Source organism: Penicillium antarcticum (genome assembly GCF_028974205.1).
Source record: "Penicillium antarcticum strain IBT 31339 chromosome Unknown utg000003l_segment0_segment0, whole genome shotgun sequence".
Taxonomy (NCBI): Eukaryota; Fungi; Ascomycota; class Eurotiomycetes; order Eurotiales; family Aspergillaceae; genus Penicillium; species Penicillium antarcticum.
In genome coordinates, this window is record NW_026695301.1 from 1,114,419 (window position 1) to 1,128,088 (window position 13,670).

Here is a 13,670-nt window from a genome sequence, read left to right on the forward strand (position 1 = left end):
TCGTACACATCAAAGTCACACGTAGACAGATCACCGGGGCCCGGTGTTGTTCATGTTCACTTCCACCGGGGCCGGGGGGGCCGATAGGTTGGACGAGGCGATGTGTGCCCGTAGAGTTGAAACCTCAGTACGCAAGGCGTTCAGCTCCTCGTGCATTCCTCGGACGTACGACCAAAGTTTATCAACTTGGGTAGCGTCATTTGAGTTCACTTCAAGCCCCTCAGGTCCCTTGGGGGCAGTTATGCTGTGGGTACTAGAGTGGCTGTGCGAAGGCGTGTGCTTAGCTGCCGCTTGCAAGCCAAAACGAGCATCGGGAGAGGTCATTCCCTGCGGCGGGGGAAGCTGAGGTACTCCCGGTTGGGGTAGGGGAAGGCCCAGGGCGGGCGCGTGGTTCGATGACTGACTTCCTCTTCCAAAAGAGGGCTGCGGGTGTGGCAGGGACTGACCCATACTGGGGGAGTGCGCACGGTGTGGCGGTGCAGTATCATGTTGCGATGACAGCGCACCTGGGGACAGCGGCTTTGGGCTGTCACTAACGTTGTTTACAGGGAATATGGTAGAGCCAGAAGTATGGCCTGCCGGTGGGAAAGTCATGTTTGCAGCCTGCAAGGTCGATGTTGACGCGCCTGGGCCACCGTGATTAGGTGGGGGTGGGAAGAGATGGCTGGGACGGCTAGCTGCAATGGGCGGGTAGGTGTTTGACTGACGAGACTGGAGTGAATCAGATCGAGCAACGTTATCTGCCTCGTGTCTTCGAATGCTCGGCATCAAGCGTCGCTCATCTTCTTCATCCATGCGCTCTGGCTCAGCCGTATACATCAGCCCATCCATGTCATCCGGACCAGCACCGCCATCCCCGTAGTCATCATCTGCAAAGCTGCCCATACTCGCGCGTCGACCTGCGCATCCTCCCTGTCCTTTGTTGTGTCGAGCAAGCGCGTCACCTCGAGCAAAACGACGCCCGCATTTGGGACAGATATGAGGTCGCTCGCCAGTGTGCAGTTTTGTATGGCGCTTCAAATCGTGTAATCTGCGGAAACGTGACTGGCAGGTTTGACACACGAATGGTTTCTCCTGACTATGCGTGAGCAAGTGGCTCTTGAGATTATGTTGCCGGGTAAATTCCGTGGCGCAATAAGGACAGCGGTGTTTCTTCGCAGACGGCGAGCGAGGACTGCCGCGGTTATAACCAGCATTAGGTAGACTCAATCCACGCCGCGGATCATTAATGTTGCCCGTGGGCATCGGATAAGAGAATGCTTTGCCATCGTGGTCGATCTCGGTGTCATCGCGCGGGCGTCGATCTCCGTCCTGCGAGGTCGATTCTTCGATAGGACCAGGGCTAGCGACGGTTGAAGAGTGCATAAGGGAATTGTGGTGGTGATCGTTTGATCCGTATGGGTCCGATGGTGATTCGGTCGCGTGTGAGTCGACTTGCATCTGTTCTGGGGATGCGTGAACAGCAGGCTCGTGGATTGGGGCGCCTGGCGACTTTTCACTTGCGCCCAAGGCCTCCCGCGCGACCTGTGAGCTGTTTCGTTCAGCTTCCTTCTCGTGCTCCGGCCGATCCGCCGGTGCTGCTGATGGGCTTGTCATCGGCGGTAGTTGGTCTCGCGATCGCGACACGTGAAGACTAGCGCTGGCAATGGAGCTCAGACTGTCGGGTTTTTGAGTTTTGAATATAGAAAGAGGTTCGGTTCTAGCGATAGTGTTTCCAGATAGGTTGGAGACGACGACAGGCTCGGTATTCGACATCAATGTCGCCATGGAGAAATGATGGTTTGCGCCCTCGAAGGGTGGACGAGCCAGAGCGACTACTTCAGAGGCCATGTTAGAGAGGACAAGCAGAGGGGATCCAAAAGACTCACTTTCATCCAGATCGGGGATTGGAGGATGTAAAAGCAGAGGTTGGGGGGGAAGGCAACGAAGGACCAGGGCGTGTGGGGCGTCTCAGTGTGGCGCAAGCTGACGAGTGGTTTCAGCTTCACTCTGAAGATCCACCTCCCAGCTGTCCAAGGAAGATCAGAGCGACAGTGTAGGGAAACCGGGAGAAAAAGAAAGGATGGGAAGTGACTCCTCAGGCTATGGCAGAGAAACTGGGCAGGGCAGGGGATGCGTGGGGAGAGTCGAGGCTCTGGAAAAATGAACCCTGAGGAATCCAAGTACCGGGTACTTGTATATGTGTGTGCTTACCATGCAGTGATAAGTACCTAGTACATCCGATTGAGGCTGTGTAGACGGCTAACGCTGTGTGGCTGTGGGTCTGGCACGAGGTGCGGCTGACACTTTTCCAGTCCTCCTCTTTTCTTTCTCTTCTCTACACTTGGAGTATACGAAGTATGGACAGAGAATTGGATACAATTACTCTTTACAATGGAAGAGAAACATGAGGTCATTGCCCAAACCGGTATTCGGTATTCTTCTCTATTGCCACATGTCCAGAGCTTGTGATGTCACCTATAGGCTCCAGTAAAGTGTACAGTACGGAGGCACGAGTGCATAGGAGTAATTATCCAGATGACATGAGCTCTTTGCCTTTCAATTGGAGATCAGTAGACCAAGTGGGGACGATTGGCCACATTCTTATAATGCATCCATACTGGGCACACCAAGTACAGCACCCGGCCTCAATTGGTATAGCAAGGCGCACTACGTCGACTGCGCCATGTTTCAGGTACTCGACGGGCGATCTACCCATGGTGGGCCACGCCGTGTCCAGTGGTTCATTTCCTGTCATCTCCACTCCAAAAATAGTGTAGATCTGACTGGTTCAACCGGAATGGTTCAGCTTCTAGTGGCTGTGGTTGCCATCCCCTTGGCCAATACTGTCCAGCCACGATTATGCATGCCATGTATCTCCCACTTGAAATACGGAGTTTTGCGTCCCATTGCTTAATTTATACTCCGATTAGCCCCTGGAAGTGGGCTTGTAGAGATAGTCCATTCTCTCTTTTCGGCATTCAGGGGTTATAGTACTCCGTATCGCTCGGGCCCATTCTCGTCGCTACCTACAGTAGATAATCTGTCTAGATCCATTCATTCCTTCAATTGAAACTTTATGTTGACTCTCTTGAGATGCCCAGTATGACTAAGTTCGACGAGAACTCACCTGCGCGGCTAATGTATTACACAACTCGACTCTATGCAAACACTATATAACACATGGTTAGAGTACTGCAGACTTGGTATGTATAATGATGTCTATAAGAAGACAAATGCTTCAAATTGGAATTAGAACTCATCTCTACCTCATACGAAATGTCAAAGAGGTACTGGTACTGGGTGGATATATTGATAATATACTCTCCAAATGTCCAGAATTGTTCCTACCCACCAATGACCTGAGGTTGCTGCTTTCCATATAAAAATAGAATGGTACAGTATTGGTTGGCCCATGGTCTATATTAACGATGGAAAATCCTTCTTTGTCAATGGACCTTCATCCCATCTAGGTATCTGGCGATGAACCAGCTTTAGCTTATCCGACCTTGAAGACTATCTTCAGGCTCCAATTTGCCAACTAGGTAGGAAAGGGTTTGCTGTATGTAATGACATCTCACGAGGCATATGTTGACTTGCCCCGGTTACATTCATAGATGCAGCCACTTCATTTCGCCTGGGAGCAGAGCGGATAGATATAACCCAATAGATGCCATATACACCTATCTGGATAGAATTAGGACACAGCTCCACCAAAGATGACTGACATTCACTGCAGAAGTCACTATCAGATTCTATACTTCCATAACAGGGATAGCGCTGCAGTATGTGGCCAGCCAGTACAGAGTACAAGTGAGCTTGGCAAAGTTAAATAAATCCAAGGACAGCTTGATTACTTCCAGGGTTTTCAGGTGGTTTGAAGTGGTTGCTTTAAATTATCTTTGCGGGGATTTTTGGCGCTGGGACTCTAATGATCAATTGTGTTCCGTTTAGGCGGGGCACTATTTCACATCACAGAGTCGAACATGGATTTCTTTCATCAAAAATCCGAATGTTGGGATGAAGGTGAACATATGCGCGAGGTACTGCTTGTCACCGTGACCAACACGCAGTTACAGTAGCTTCCTCCGCACAGACCTCTCCAACCTCTCTCAACCCTCTCGACATCCAAGTTGATCCGGTGCTTATTTAGGATGTGTGACCGGGTGCGCTAGGGTTGGCGGGTATTATTATCACCCTGTCGCCTCCCGCTCTCAAACTCCAGCGGTTCTGCAGTTGGTTTGGTTGGCCAGACGATCGGCGGATTAGCGCCGGCCGGGGTGACGAAGGTGCATCGTGAGGAGCAAGAATGGCCACTGCAGCATCTCACTGGTCGGTCACTCCACTGTGACAAGCTTGGCTGATCACCTTCACTAGCCAGTCACACTCTCCACTCAGCGCCTCGAGGTACAGTGCACTGGCAGAGGCCTCGACTGGCCATGCATCTCCCAATCAGGACCCTGGCCGCTGCTGCTAATTCCCTCGCGGCGCTTACTCTGACCCGGAGTGATGAGAATCAATAGCCTGCATTTTCACCCCTCTCGTGCCATGCACTCAGCATTGATATTCAAGCCGCCCATGGCTCTCGATTTCTGACCGTCTTCACTTTTTCGTTTCCTGACTCTCTGCTTTGTATCGTGTACGCAGGCCTCGCACACGATCTTGGTGATCTATTACAACTCTGATATACTTCAGCTGTTGTCTTACCCACCTGTGGCTTTTGAAATATTGACTCGCTCACGAGTCTGTATTCAAAGCAGTCAGCCTGTGAATTCCAAAAATTCTAACCCGAGAGCTGGTTCTCTTGGCCTATTTGTTTGATTCTTCGTCTTGCCTGTTGATTATCGCTTCGATGTCGAGCTTTGACAATAGCCACAACAACTCCCCTCAGACGTACGAGCCTGTCGTTCCTGTGGATCTTACCCGGGCCTCTTATCACAGCGCAATGGGTCCCCCACCACAGCACACCGTCCAAGAGACTCGCAGCTCGTCTGAGACGAGCAATGCGTCACTCAAGAGCCCACGCACTGCTCGATTTGCCGAAGCCACATCCATCCACTCTCCCATCGAACGAACGGAAGCTAGTCGGTCACCCTTCGCCGATCCTCCCAAATCACAGGCGCAGGGTGGTGGTGTTGGTGATCTCGGCTTCGGCTATGTCGCACACAACAACCCAGCTCAGCATGCAGACGACCAGGTTCCGATGTCGCCTTTCAGACCTGACCTGAAGGTACCCCAAACGGCCAAGTCATTGAACCCTCTCAGCCCAACTTTCCGTGAGGAGTATATGCTTGAGAAGCAAGAGAAGAAGGCCGAAGTGGAAAATGCCCGAGACCTGGTAAGATTGCCCCAAAGCTCAACCATTGCACTATACTCATCGTTCACAGAGAATCAAACTCCGCGTTCGTATTGCAAAGGTCTTCCTGCGATTCATCAACTTCGGCTGCAGTCTCATTGTGCTATCTCTATTAGCCGTGACATTGACCGTCTTCAACGCAACCAGGAACCTGCCAACTCGCAACAACCTGCCAGCCTGGGCAGAAGGCACGAACCCATGGGCCCAGTACCTTCTCCTGGCAATGGCGTGCGTCTCCCTCTTCGCCTGTCTAATTGTATTCTGGGCCTACCGCAAAGGCGGACACAAGCGCGCAGAGAAAGCAGCAGTTTACTACACAAGCTTCTCAATCGCCTTCTTCGCCTTCAACCTGATAATGTGGATCGTCGGGGCCGCAATCTACCAACACTCCAAAGCAACCGGAAACAACAAAGACATGTGGGGATGGTCCTGCGCCCAAAACACGCGCGAAGAGCTCTACCACAACAGCATTGACTACGCCCTTCTCTGCCGCCTGCAAGACTGGGGCCTAGTCTGCGCAATAATCGAAGTCGTCATCGAAGTCCTAGTGATAATAATCTACGTGGTAGTCTTCTACCGCGTCTGGAGCAAGCGCAAGCTCATGAAATCAATGGACACCCGCGACAACGCCCGCTCAGATCTCTACCTCGCCCAGCTACGCCTGCAATCAGCCCCGAACACCCCCGGTTTCGCAGGCTTCAGCTCCTACCCACCCAAATCGCCCTTCTACGCCGCCGCCCCAGGAGACGCCTACTCAGCCGCCGAGAAGGGCCAGGCAACCCAGACACAGTACGCTTCGCCTGCCTCGCCTACGCGCCCTAGCCCGTCGTTCCAGCTGCAGGCCCCGCCCATTCGTGTTCAGCAGGCTACGCCGCAGACTGCCCAGGGCGAGTTTTCGCCTCATTTGTCGCACTCGCCGTCTCCGCCTCCTCCCCACCGCGCTCCTTCTCCGCCGCAGTCTCGGCATGTTAACGCTCCTGGGGAGCAGACTTATGCTGCTGTACCAATTCCTGGTGCTTATGGGAGTCCCATGGGCCCGACGTTCCCGGCTGCTGTACACAAATGAGTTTGAATGATTTTATGCTTTCTTTTCTTCTATGCAATTGAAAGTGGGAAAATGAGAAAATGAGAAAATCATGAAAAAATTCGGAAAATCTGCAAATACTTGTCATTTGTGACCTGCTTCAAAATTGGATATATAGCTTCCCTGCGCTTTTCTTTCTTTGCTTTTCTTTCTTTCTCCTGTTTCTCCTCATTGTGGAGTCTATAATGTACACCCTTGTGGCGCGTGGGAGTTTACTGAAAGATACTGATACCTATTTGGACTTTCGTACAATTATACATATACATTTACATCCTTTGCTTGATCTTCCATAAAAAGTGTGAGACAGTAATTACACAAGTTTCAAAGCGAGTGCACCATGTCACGTATTTTCGCCCTATATTGGCATCTCTTCATTCAATTCTTTATTCATTTTCGAGTGCTTGTTTCGGGTTAATATATCCATCAAATAAACGTGGGTATGAAAAAACTTATGACCACTATTGTAAACTTAGAGAACATTACATCTTAGATATATTTGAAGTAATAATATCAAATTGAAGAAATAGTAGACCGAAAGAAAGGACCAAGAGCGCCGCTCACTGCGAACAGGGAAAATCAACCAAAACGCCGCAAGGATCTACCAAGTCACACCGTCCTGTCCATCACTCGTGACCAACATGCATATCGTAGTGCTTCTACCCGAGCCAGCTGTACATGCAACTAAAAAAAAGATGCTTCACATTCCGCCTTCTTCTAGGATAGCATGTGTATCTCTGGAAACGAAAATCTCCTCTAGGGTAGCTGCATCGGCACCCATTTTGCTGAGATCACTCTCGAGAACCAGACCTTGTTCGTTGGCAAGATGAAGAAGACAAATGAATCCGAATGAGGTACTGATGTCCCGTAATGTCTCTGCGGGGTAAACAGCCTTCAGGGAGTTCATGATCTGTGTGAACCGTAACCGCCCGGCATCTTTACTATCCACAGGCTTCTCGGGGCTTTCAGCCTTTGGTGTTGCCGGCATAGGGATTTCTGGTTCGGTCTCGGCCTCGGTCTCAGGTTCAGGTGGGGCATCGCTGGATACAGCTCCGGGTTGTGAAGCTGATGCGAAGTCGACGGCATCAACTAACCGCTCACCCATGCCCTTCCACATCTCCACCTTGAGACGCCGGACATCAACCTTCTTTGCAACACGTGCATACGCAACGTAGTCTGGTCGTGCACGGCGGCCTCCTTGTGTGACGAGTTGTGAACCGTAGCCACCACCGGGTCGGCCAGGTGTAGCGCCCACCATATTAAGGAGCGCACTCAGGCCGGTTGCACCACCTGCTTCAACTGTAGCGCCTGAGGTACCATCTGGTGGCGGTGAAAGCATCTCTCGAGCATCTGCGAATGGCAGGTTGTCATCATCATCGTCGAGATCCATGCCGTTAGGGAAGGCCAGCCCATCATCATCAGCAAAGAAGTTTGCATCATAGGCACCGGGGGCACCCTCTTCGCCGGCATTCTCTTCTGGCTTGTGATTCGCCCAGAAGGCTTCGTCCATATCACCATTTCCTGAAGTCAGGTCCTGGCGACGACGTTTTCCTAGAATCTTCTTCGAGCCCATCTTGGCCTTCGGTTTAAGGAACAATTGAAGTAGATTGCGCGAATTGAAGTGCTTGTCGTCCGGCAGCAGGTTGCGACCCTTCGTCTTCCATTGCGTCTTTGGTAATGAGACTGCTGAGTTGGAGCTAGCCGGGGTGTAGATCAACTCAGCAATAGCAGGGTCGAGCGGTGCCGCGAAATCAATTTCGAAAGGTTCCTTTTCCTTGCGCTGTTTGGGTGCCGCATTACTCGGTGCCGCGTGCTCTTTGATTCTGCGAATTTTCCAGTGCTCTGGACCAGCCCAGTTCTTCTGTAGCGCATTGTCAAAGTAGCTCAGAATATTTTCGTGGTCGCGGTTATTAGGTTGGTGAGACATCGAGACGGCGTACGCATCCTCGTCACCCTCCTCGCCCTCGCCGTCGGCAGTATCTTGATCCATCCGGTGAAGTTTGAGCATCGGTTCTAAAGCAGCTTCCCGAGCCCATACCTCGCCTCCATCACCGAATCCGGCGTCCTCGCTGAGATCAAAGCCAGCCAGAGTGCCATCATCATCATCAAATCCGACGGCGTTGTCATCGTCAAGCATAATACCAGATGGATCGTCAACAGGGTGTCCATCCTCATTGAGCTTGTCCTGCCGCCATTCTTCGGGGGCCTTGAGAAGAGGAAGATCCAGCGATCCACTGGGATCACCCAAGTCTAGGTTCTTGAGAGATGGGCAAATATCTTGTTCACCGAGGCGGTTCAAGTCTGGGAAAAATTGGCTTGCTAGCGAGGCAAGGTCGATCTCTGTGTTGTTCTCAAAGGTCTCGCTCGCTGTTGGCTGGGGAGGTTTCGGCTGTTCTTCGGTCTCCGGCTCCTGCTCTGGGTCGGCAGACTCCTGGCGATCCTCTTCGGCTGTCTTGGCATTGTCGTCCACAGCATCATCACTGCTGTCAAATACGATTCTTCCATGGCCGTCAATAGCAAGGTGGTTCAAGAGCAAGCCCTTGGCACCCCCTTCATCGAAATCTGCCGACGCTTTCTTAAATAGCGGGTCCACGGCAAACTCGAGTTCGAACTTCTTCAGTTGCAGGGAGGCAAATGAGGGTGCAAGAGTGGCTTCATGAGAGCGTGTCTAAACACAAGTCAGCCAAGCCCGAGACTTCCCATGTCTTGTACACCATACCTTCTTGCGCGATTTGCGAGGTTGGCCATCCTCGCCTTCCTCGTCTTCTTCACCCTCCTCCCCTTCCTCTCCACGGCTTCTCTTATCGCGGCTATCAGCCAATCCACTCAAAAGTTTTCCGGTCTCTGTCGCGACACTGTCCACACGGCTGGTATAGATCTTGACACATCCATCAAGAGTGCAACTGGCTTTTTGAAAGTTCACACCGTCTCCTTCCTTTAATAGGGACATGTCGTGGAAGTAGTCGATAAGCGCAAAGTTCCAGGAGTTGTTCGCATTAATCTTGTTGTCCGTAGCCATCTTCATCCATTCCTCAAAGTTGGCCAAGATAGGCACGCGCTTCATTGGTGTCACCGCGCGACCATTTACATCACTCTCACGACCGCGGTGACTAGATCCCCGGGGTGTCGTGGGACTCTCGCTTCCTTCGCGGTTGTAGCTGGTGTATCGGCGGGGTGGCATTGGCGTCTTGACTGCGGCTTTGATTTGGCTCATCTGCCGATCATGCAGCGCTTGACGGGCCTCCTTGCGCGCGGCTTTCTCGCCCATATCATCGTTGAGGGGTATTCTGATATGGTCAGTTAAGTGTCGAGATAAGCATCCGGAGCAACGTACTTGACCGGCGAGTTCTTGTGGGGGGTCGAAGTGCCGCCTGAGCGGCGATGTATCTTGTTTGCGACACGCGGCATGGTTGCGGTTGCCCCCTATGGGGGATATCGATAACGTCGGGATGGAAAGATTGATGGAGAGGGGTTGATATCGACTCAAAAACAAATGGGGAAGTCGGCAAAACAAACATACGGCGGGAACGAGAGACCAGTGGCGCAGATAGTCACGTGTATATACTCTTGCCTGATATTCAAGGCCAATCGAATAATGGATGGCAGGCAACCGGTTATTCTTCGTGTCCTCCTCCCTCTTTCCAATCCTTGTTTTGTACATCGAGGCTCATCATCATCCGCTGCTGTCCACAGTCATTGTGCATGTATCTGCGGCCTGTTACTTCGGTGCTGCGATAACGATAGGACTAAGCCGACTAAGCGCATTGGCCCACCAGCCTGACATCACCGCCCTCACCGCAGTGCATCAATTGTCCGAGTCCACATGAGATCTCCAATGTCTATGATTTCAATATAATCAAGGTCTCAACGTCCTCCCACGATGCTGCTGCTCGTCTCGCCACAATGAATCAGCTGCCATCCTTCCTGCAGCTTGCCGTCCGCAAGAAACCTCGATATTCAACCAGACCATTCTACACCACGTTGCTTGTGTTCACGGTCCTGGCAACAGCAAGTCTGGTCTTTTCAGGGGCAAGTAAGCCGGTAACTTTTGCTCAGTCGAGTGCCACGGCAGGGGTAAACCTCTTCAAGCGAGAGGGTGAACCAGAGGTACACTTCCCTCCAAACTACTTCCCTGTGTGATGGCGCCAAATGCTAATATTTTGTACCACATTTGATAGTGCCGCTCGGTTCGCAATGTGAAAAATCAATGTGCATTCGTCCGCGCCAACTGCCCAGATCACGAGGATGGCTTAATCTCCTACCTACAACTCTATTACTGCACACTGGCCGATGCGAAGCCTTTGGCGTTCACGATTTTGATCCTATGGCTATCGCTACTCTTCAGTACCATCGGAATTGCAGCTAGTGATTTCTTGTGTATTGATCTCAGCACACTGGCAAGTATTTTGGGCTTGAGCGAGAGTCTCACGGGCGTGACCTTCCTAGCATTCGGCAATGGGAGTCCCGATGTGTTCTCTACGTTCGCCGCTATGCGGTCAAACAGTGGAAGCTTGGCAATCGGTGAGCTGATTGGGGCTGCAACTTTCATCACTTCTGTGGTTGCGGGCTCTATGGCTCTAGTTCGGCCATTCAAAGTCGCGCGTAGAAGTTTTGTTCGAGATGTGGGCTACTTTATAGTCGCCGTTACTTTCAGCATGTTTCTGCTTGCTGATGGGAAACTTCATGTGTGGGAGTCCGCTGCGATGGTATGCCTGTACGTCTTCTACGTCGTGATGGTCGTGACCTGGCACTGGTATCTGGTTCGACGCCGCCGAAAGAACGAGAGAGACATCGCAGCGCGAGCCCATTTTCATATACCGGAGAACCAGGAATTGGAAATTGAAGAGGCTGAGGATGATGATCCCGGTGTGGCTTCTGAGTCCAGGAGTCTACTTCGCGGGGCCTCGACAGAGGATTTCGATCTTCTGGAACGCGCCGAGGCTATCCCCCTCTGGAAAGAAGAAGATGACGAAGATGACGAGACCCGAAACCGGTATTTGGCCGAGATTCGCGACAACATGCACGTATATCGTCCCATGCGATCAAGACGCAACACAATGAATCCCATTCGTCCAAGTCTTGTCGGTGCATTGGAGTTTCAATCGGTACTGAATTCGCTCCAGAAATCTAGGAATACTCATCTCAACCCAACAATAAGTCTAAACAGCTATTCAGATGATGGCGAGTCGGATTTCGATACGCGCTCAGTAGCGTCACATCCTCGTGCCAGTCGGCCATCCGCTTCCAACGACCGCCTGTCACCTAACAGCGCTGCGGGTTCTTCTCGTGTTCGAGCTGTGTCTGCAAATGATGCCCACGGCTTGAAGTTTGACGCCAGTATCCTGGAGCACCGCCCAACACAAGGTCCTCTTCTTACCGTGAGCGGACCCTCTTACGAGGATACTCCCGGGCAAGACGCCATGCAGGCTCGCCAGCTTCCTCGTATCGATACTGGGCTGGCGCTGACAGGTTCTCCGCCGAATTCTACACATAACTCGCTGAGTCCAAGCCCGGATGTTTCAGGCCCTGCATCTCCAGACCACCTCGCCCCCTCAGCTGCTTTCCATGCTCCCAATTACCAATCTACAGGAACACATGAACGTTCCCCAATGTCAGTATCCCCCGGTGGTGGCACCACAAACAGTTATCATTCCGGCTTTGGTTTAGAGAGCCCTTCAATGCCTTTCCCATCCTATGGCGATTTGCCCGCTGCTGCATCACGACCACCCAGCATTCGACTCCCAAATCCTGCAAGTCCCTTGGAACGGCTTCATGTCCAAGATGGGTATGATGAAATTGCTCATGTAGGCCTTCCTTTCCGAAAATTTCTAAGGAAATGGTGGCCTGACTCGATTCCTTCTCCCCAGCAGATTGGTTGTACCCTCTTCCCGACCCTGGCAGGCTGGAAATCCAAGAACATATGGGAGCGACTCCTGGGTCTAATTGCAGCTCCCAGTGTTCTGCTGCTTACTATCACGGTACCAGTGATTGAGCCTCAAGGTCCCGAGTCTGTGGACCCAGACCCACTGCCCTCGGTGATTATCCAAGATGTTGGCCATGGGGAGAACCATTCGCCAAGAGTGAGACTGCCTGCAGACAGTCCAATCCTTATTCCTACAGAACATAACCACGCAGGGTCTGCTTCGAATGCAACAGCACACCATCACCGCAAATCTACACACGAACACGTTGGTCGTCCACGCTGGGACTCCGAACTCCCAGCCGCACCACCAGTGGCCGCAGCCATGCCCGTTCAAGCAAAGGACTGGAATCGCTGGTTGGTCGCAATCCAGCTCTATACCGGCCCCTTCTTCGCCGTTCTAATAGCCTGGACAACCGTGGACGAAGACCGCCAACTTCGCAACCTCATCCTCCCATCTCTAGTCTCCCTCCTCTTCTCGTCAATCTGCCTAACAGCCCTGACAATAAGCACCCGCCGTCAAAACAACTTCCGACGCCCAAGCGGAGACGCTTCATTCCCCTTCCTCCCCCAAGAAACCCAAACCCAACCCCGCACCCTCCCAAACCAATGGCGGCCCTTCCTCTCCCTCCTAGGCTTCCTAGTGGCAATCTCCTGGATAGCAACAATAGCCACAGAAGTCGTCTCCCTCCTCAAAACAATCGGCGTCATTCTAAACATCTCAGACTCCCTCCTGGGCCTAACAATCTTCGCCGTCGGCAACTCCCTCGGCGACCTAGTCGCCGACATCACAGTCGCTAAACTCGGATACCCTGTCATGGCCCTGAGCGCCTGCTTCGGCGGGCCAATGCTCAACATCCTCCTGGGTATCGGTCTGGGCGGTCTGTACATGACCATCAACGGCGGGAAAGGCAGACACAACGAAGCTGTCTATTCGCCTATTAGGCCTGTACAGGTTTCTTATGAGATTGCCATCTCTAAGGTTCTTGTCATTAGTGGTGCATCGCTGCTGGTTATACTTGTTGGTCTTCTGATTGTGGTTCCATTGAATAAATGGAAGATGGATCGGAAGGTTGGTTGGGGCCTCGTTGTTGTTTGGTGTGTTAGTACTTTAGGTAATGTTATTGCGGAGCTTCTTTCTTGAGCTCGTAGTTTGGAGACTGGGGCTTGCTGTCTTTTTTCGTGTTTATATTGTTGTCGATGTTGATGTTGATTTTGATGTTGATGTCTTAGGGTTGGTGTTTTGTGGTCACGCATTGACTGAATTCTGGCGTTCGATTTGGCATTTTGAAACGCAATGTATAGTTCGGTTGCATGATGATTGTTATAGTGGT

The 13,670-nt window shown here is 51.9% G+C and overlaps 4 protein-coding genes across 4 annotated transcripts; 2 read left to right on the forward strand and 2 right to left on the reverse strand.

Moving 5' to 3' along the window:
- Window positions 1-30: 30 nt before the first annotated feature.
- Window positions 31-1,830, reverse strand: N7508_003129 (C2H2 zinc finger protein; the record flags this gene model as incomplete). The annotated part of the gene is made up of 1 exon (XM_058461195.1): window positions 31-1,830. The coding sequence occupies one exon, from the start codon at window positions 1,828-1,830 to the stop codon at window positions 31-33; it is 1,800 nt and encodes a 599-aa protein (XP_058321772.1).
- A 3,001-nt stretch (window positions 1,831-4,831) lies between these two features.
- Window positions 4,832-6,401, forward strand: N7508_003130 (uncharacterized protein; the record flags this gene model as incomplete). The annotated part of the gene is made up of 2 exons (XM_058461196.1): window positions 4,832-5,317; window positions 5,367-6,401. The coding sequence occupies 2 exons, from the start codon at window positions 4,832-4,834 to the stop codon at window positions 6,399-6,401; spliced, it is 1,521 nt and encodes a 506-aa protein (XP_058321773.1).
- Window positions 6,402-7,116: 715 nt separating this feature from the next.
- N7508_003131 (condensin subunit BRN1) lies at window positions 7,117-9,824 on the reverse strand (the record flags this gene model as incomplete). The annotated part of the gene is made up of 3 exons (XM_058461197.1): window positions 7,117-9,084; window positions 9,136-9,703; window positions 9,751-9,824. The coding sequence occupies 3 exons, from the start codon at window positions 9,822-9,824 to the stop codon at window positions 7,117-7,119; spliced, it is 2,610 nt and encodes an 869-aa protein (XP_058321774.1).
- Window positions 9,825-10,319: 495 nt separating this feature from the next.
- N7508_003132 (sodium/calcium exchanger protein) lies at window positions 10,320-13,480 on the forward strand (the record flags this gene model as incomplete). Its single annotated transcript, XM_058461198.1, has 2 exons — window positions 10,320-10,523; window positions 10,595-13,480. The coding sequence occupies 2 exons, from the start codon at window positions 10,320-10,322 to the stop codon at window positions 13,478-13,480; spliced, it is 3,090 nt and encodes a 1,029-aa protein (XP_058321775.1).
- Window positions 13,481-13,670: the final 190 nt, after the last annotated feature.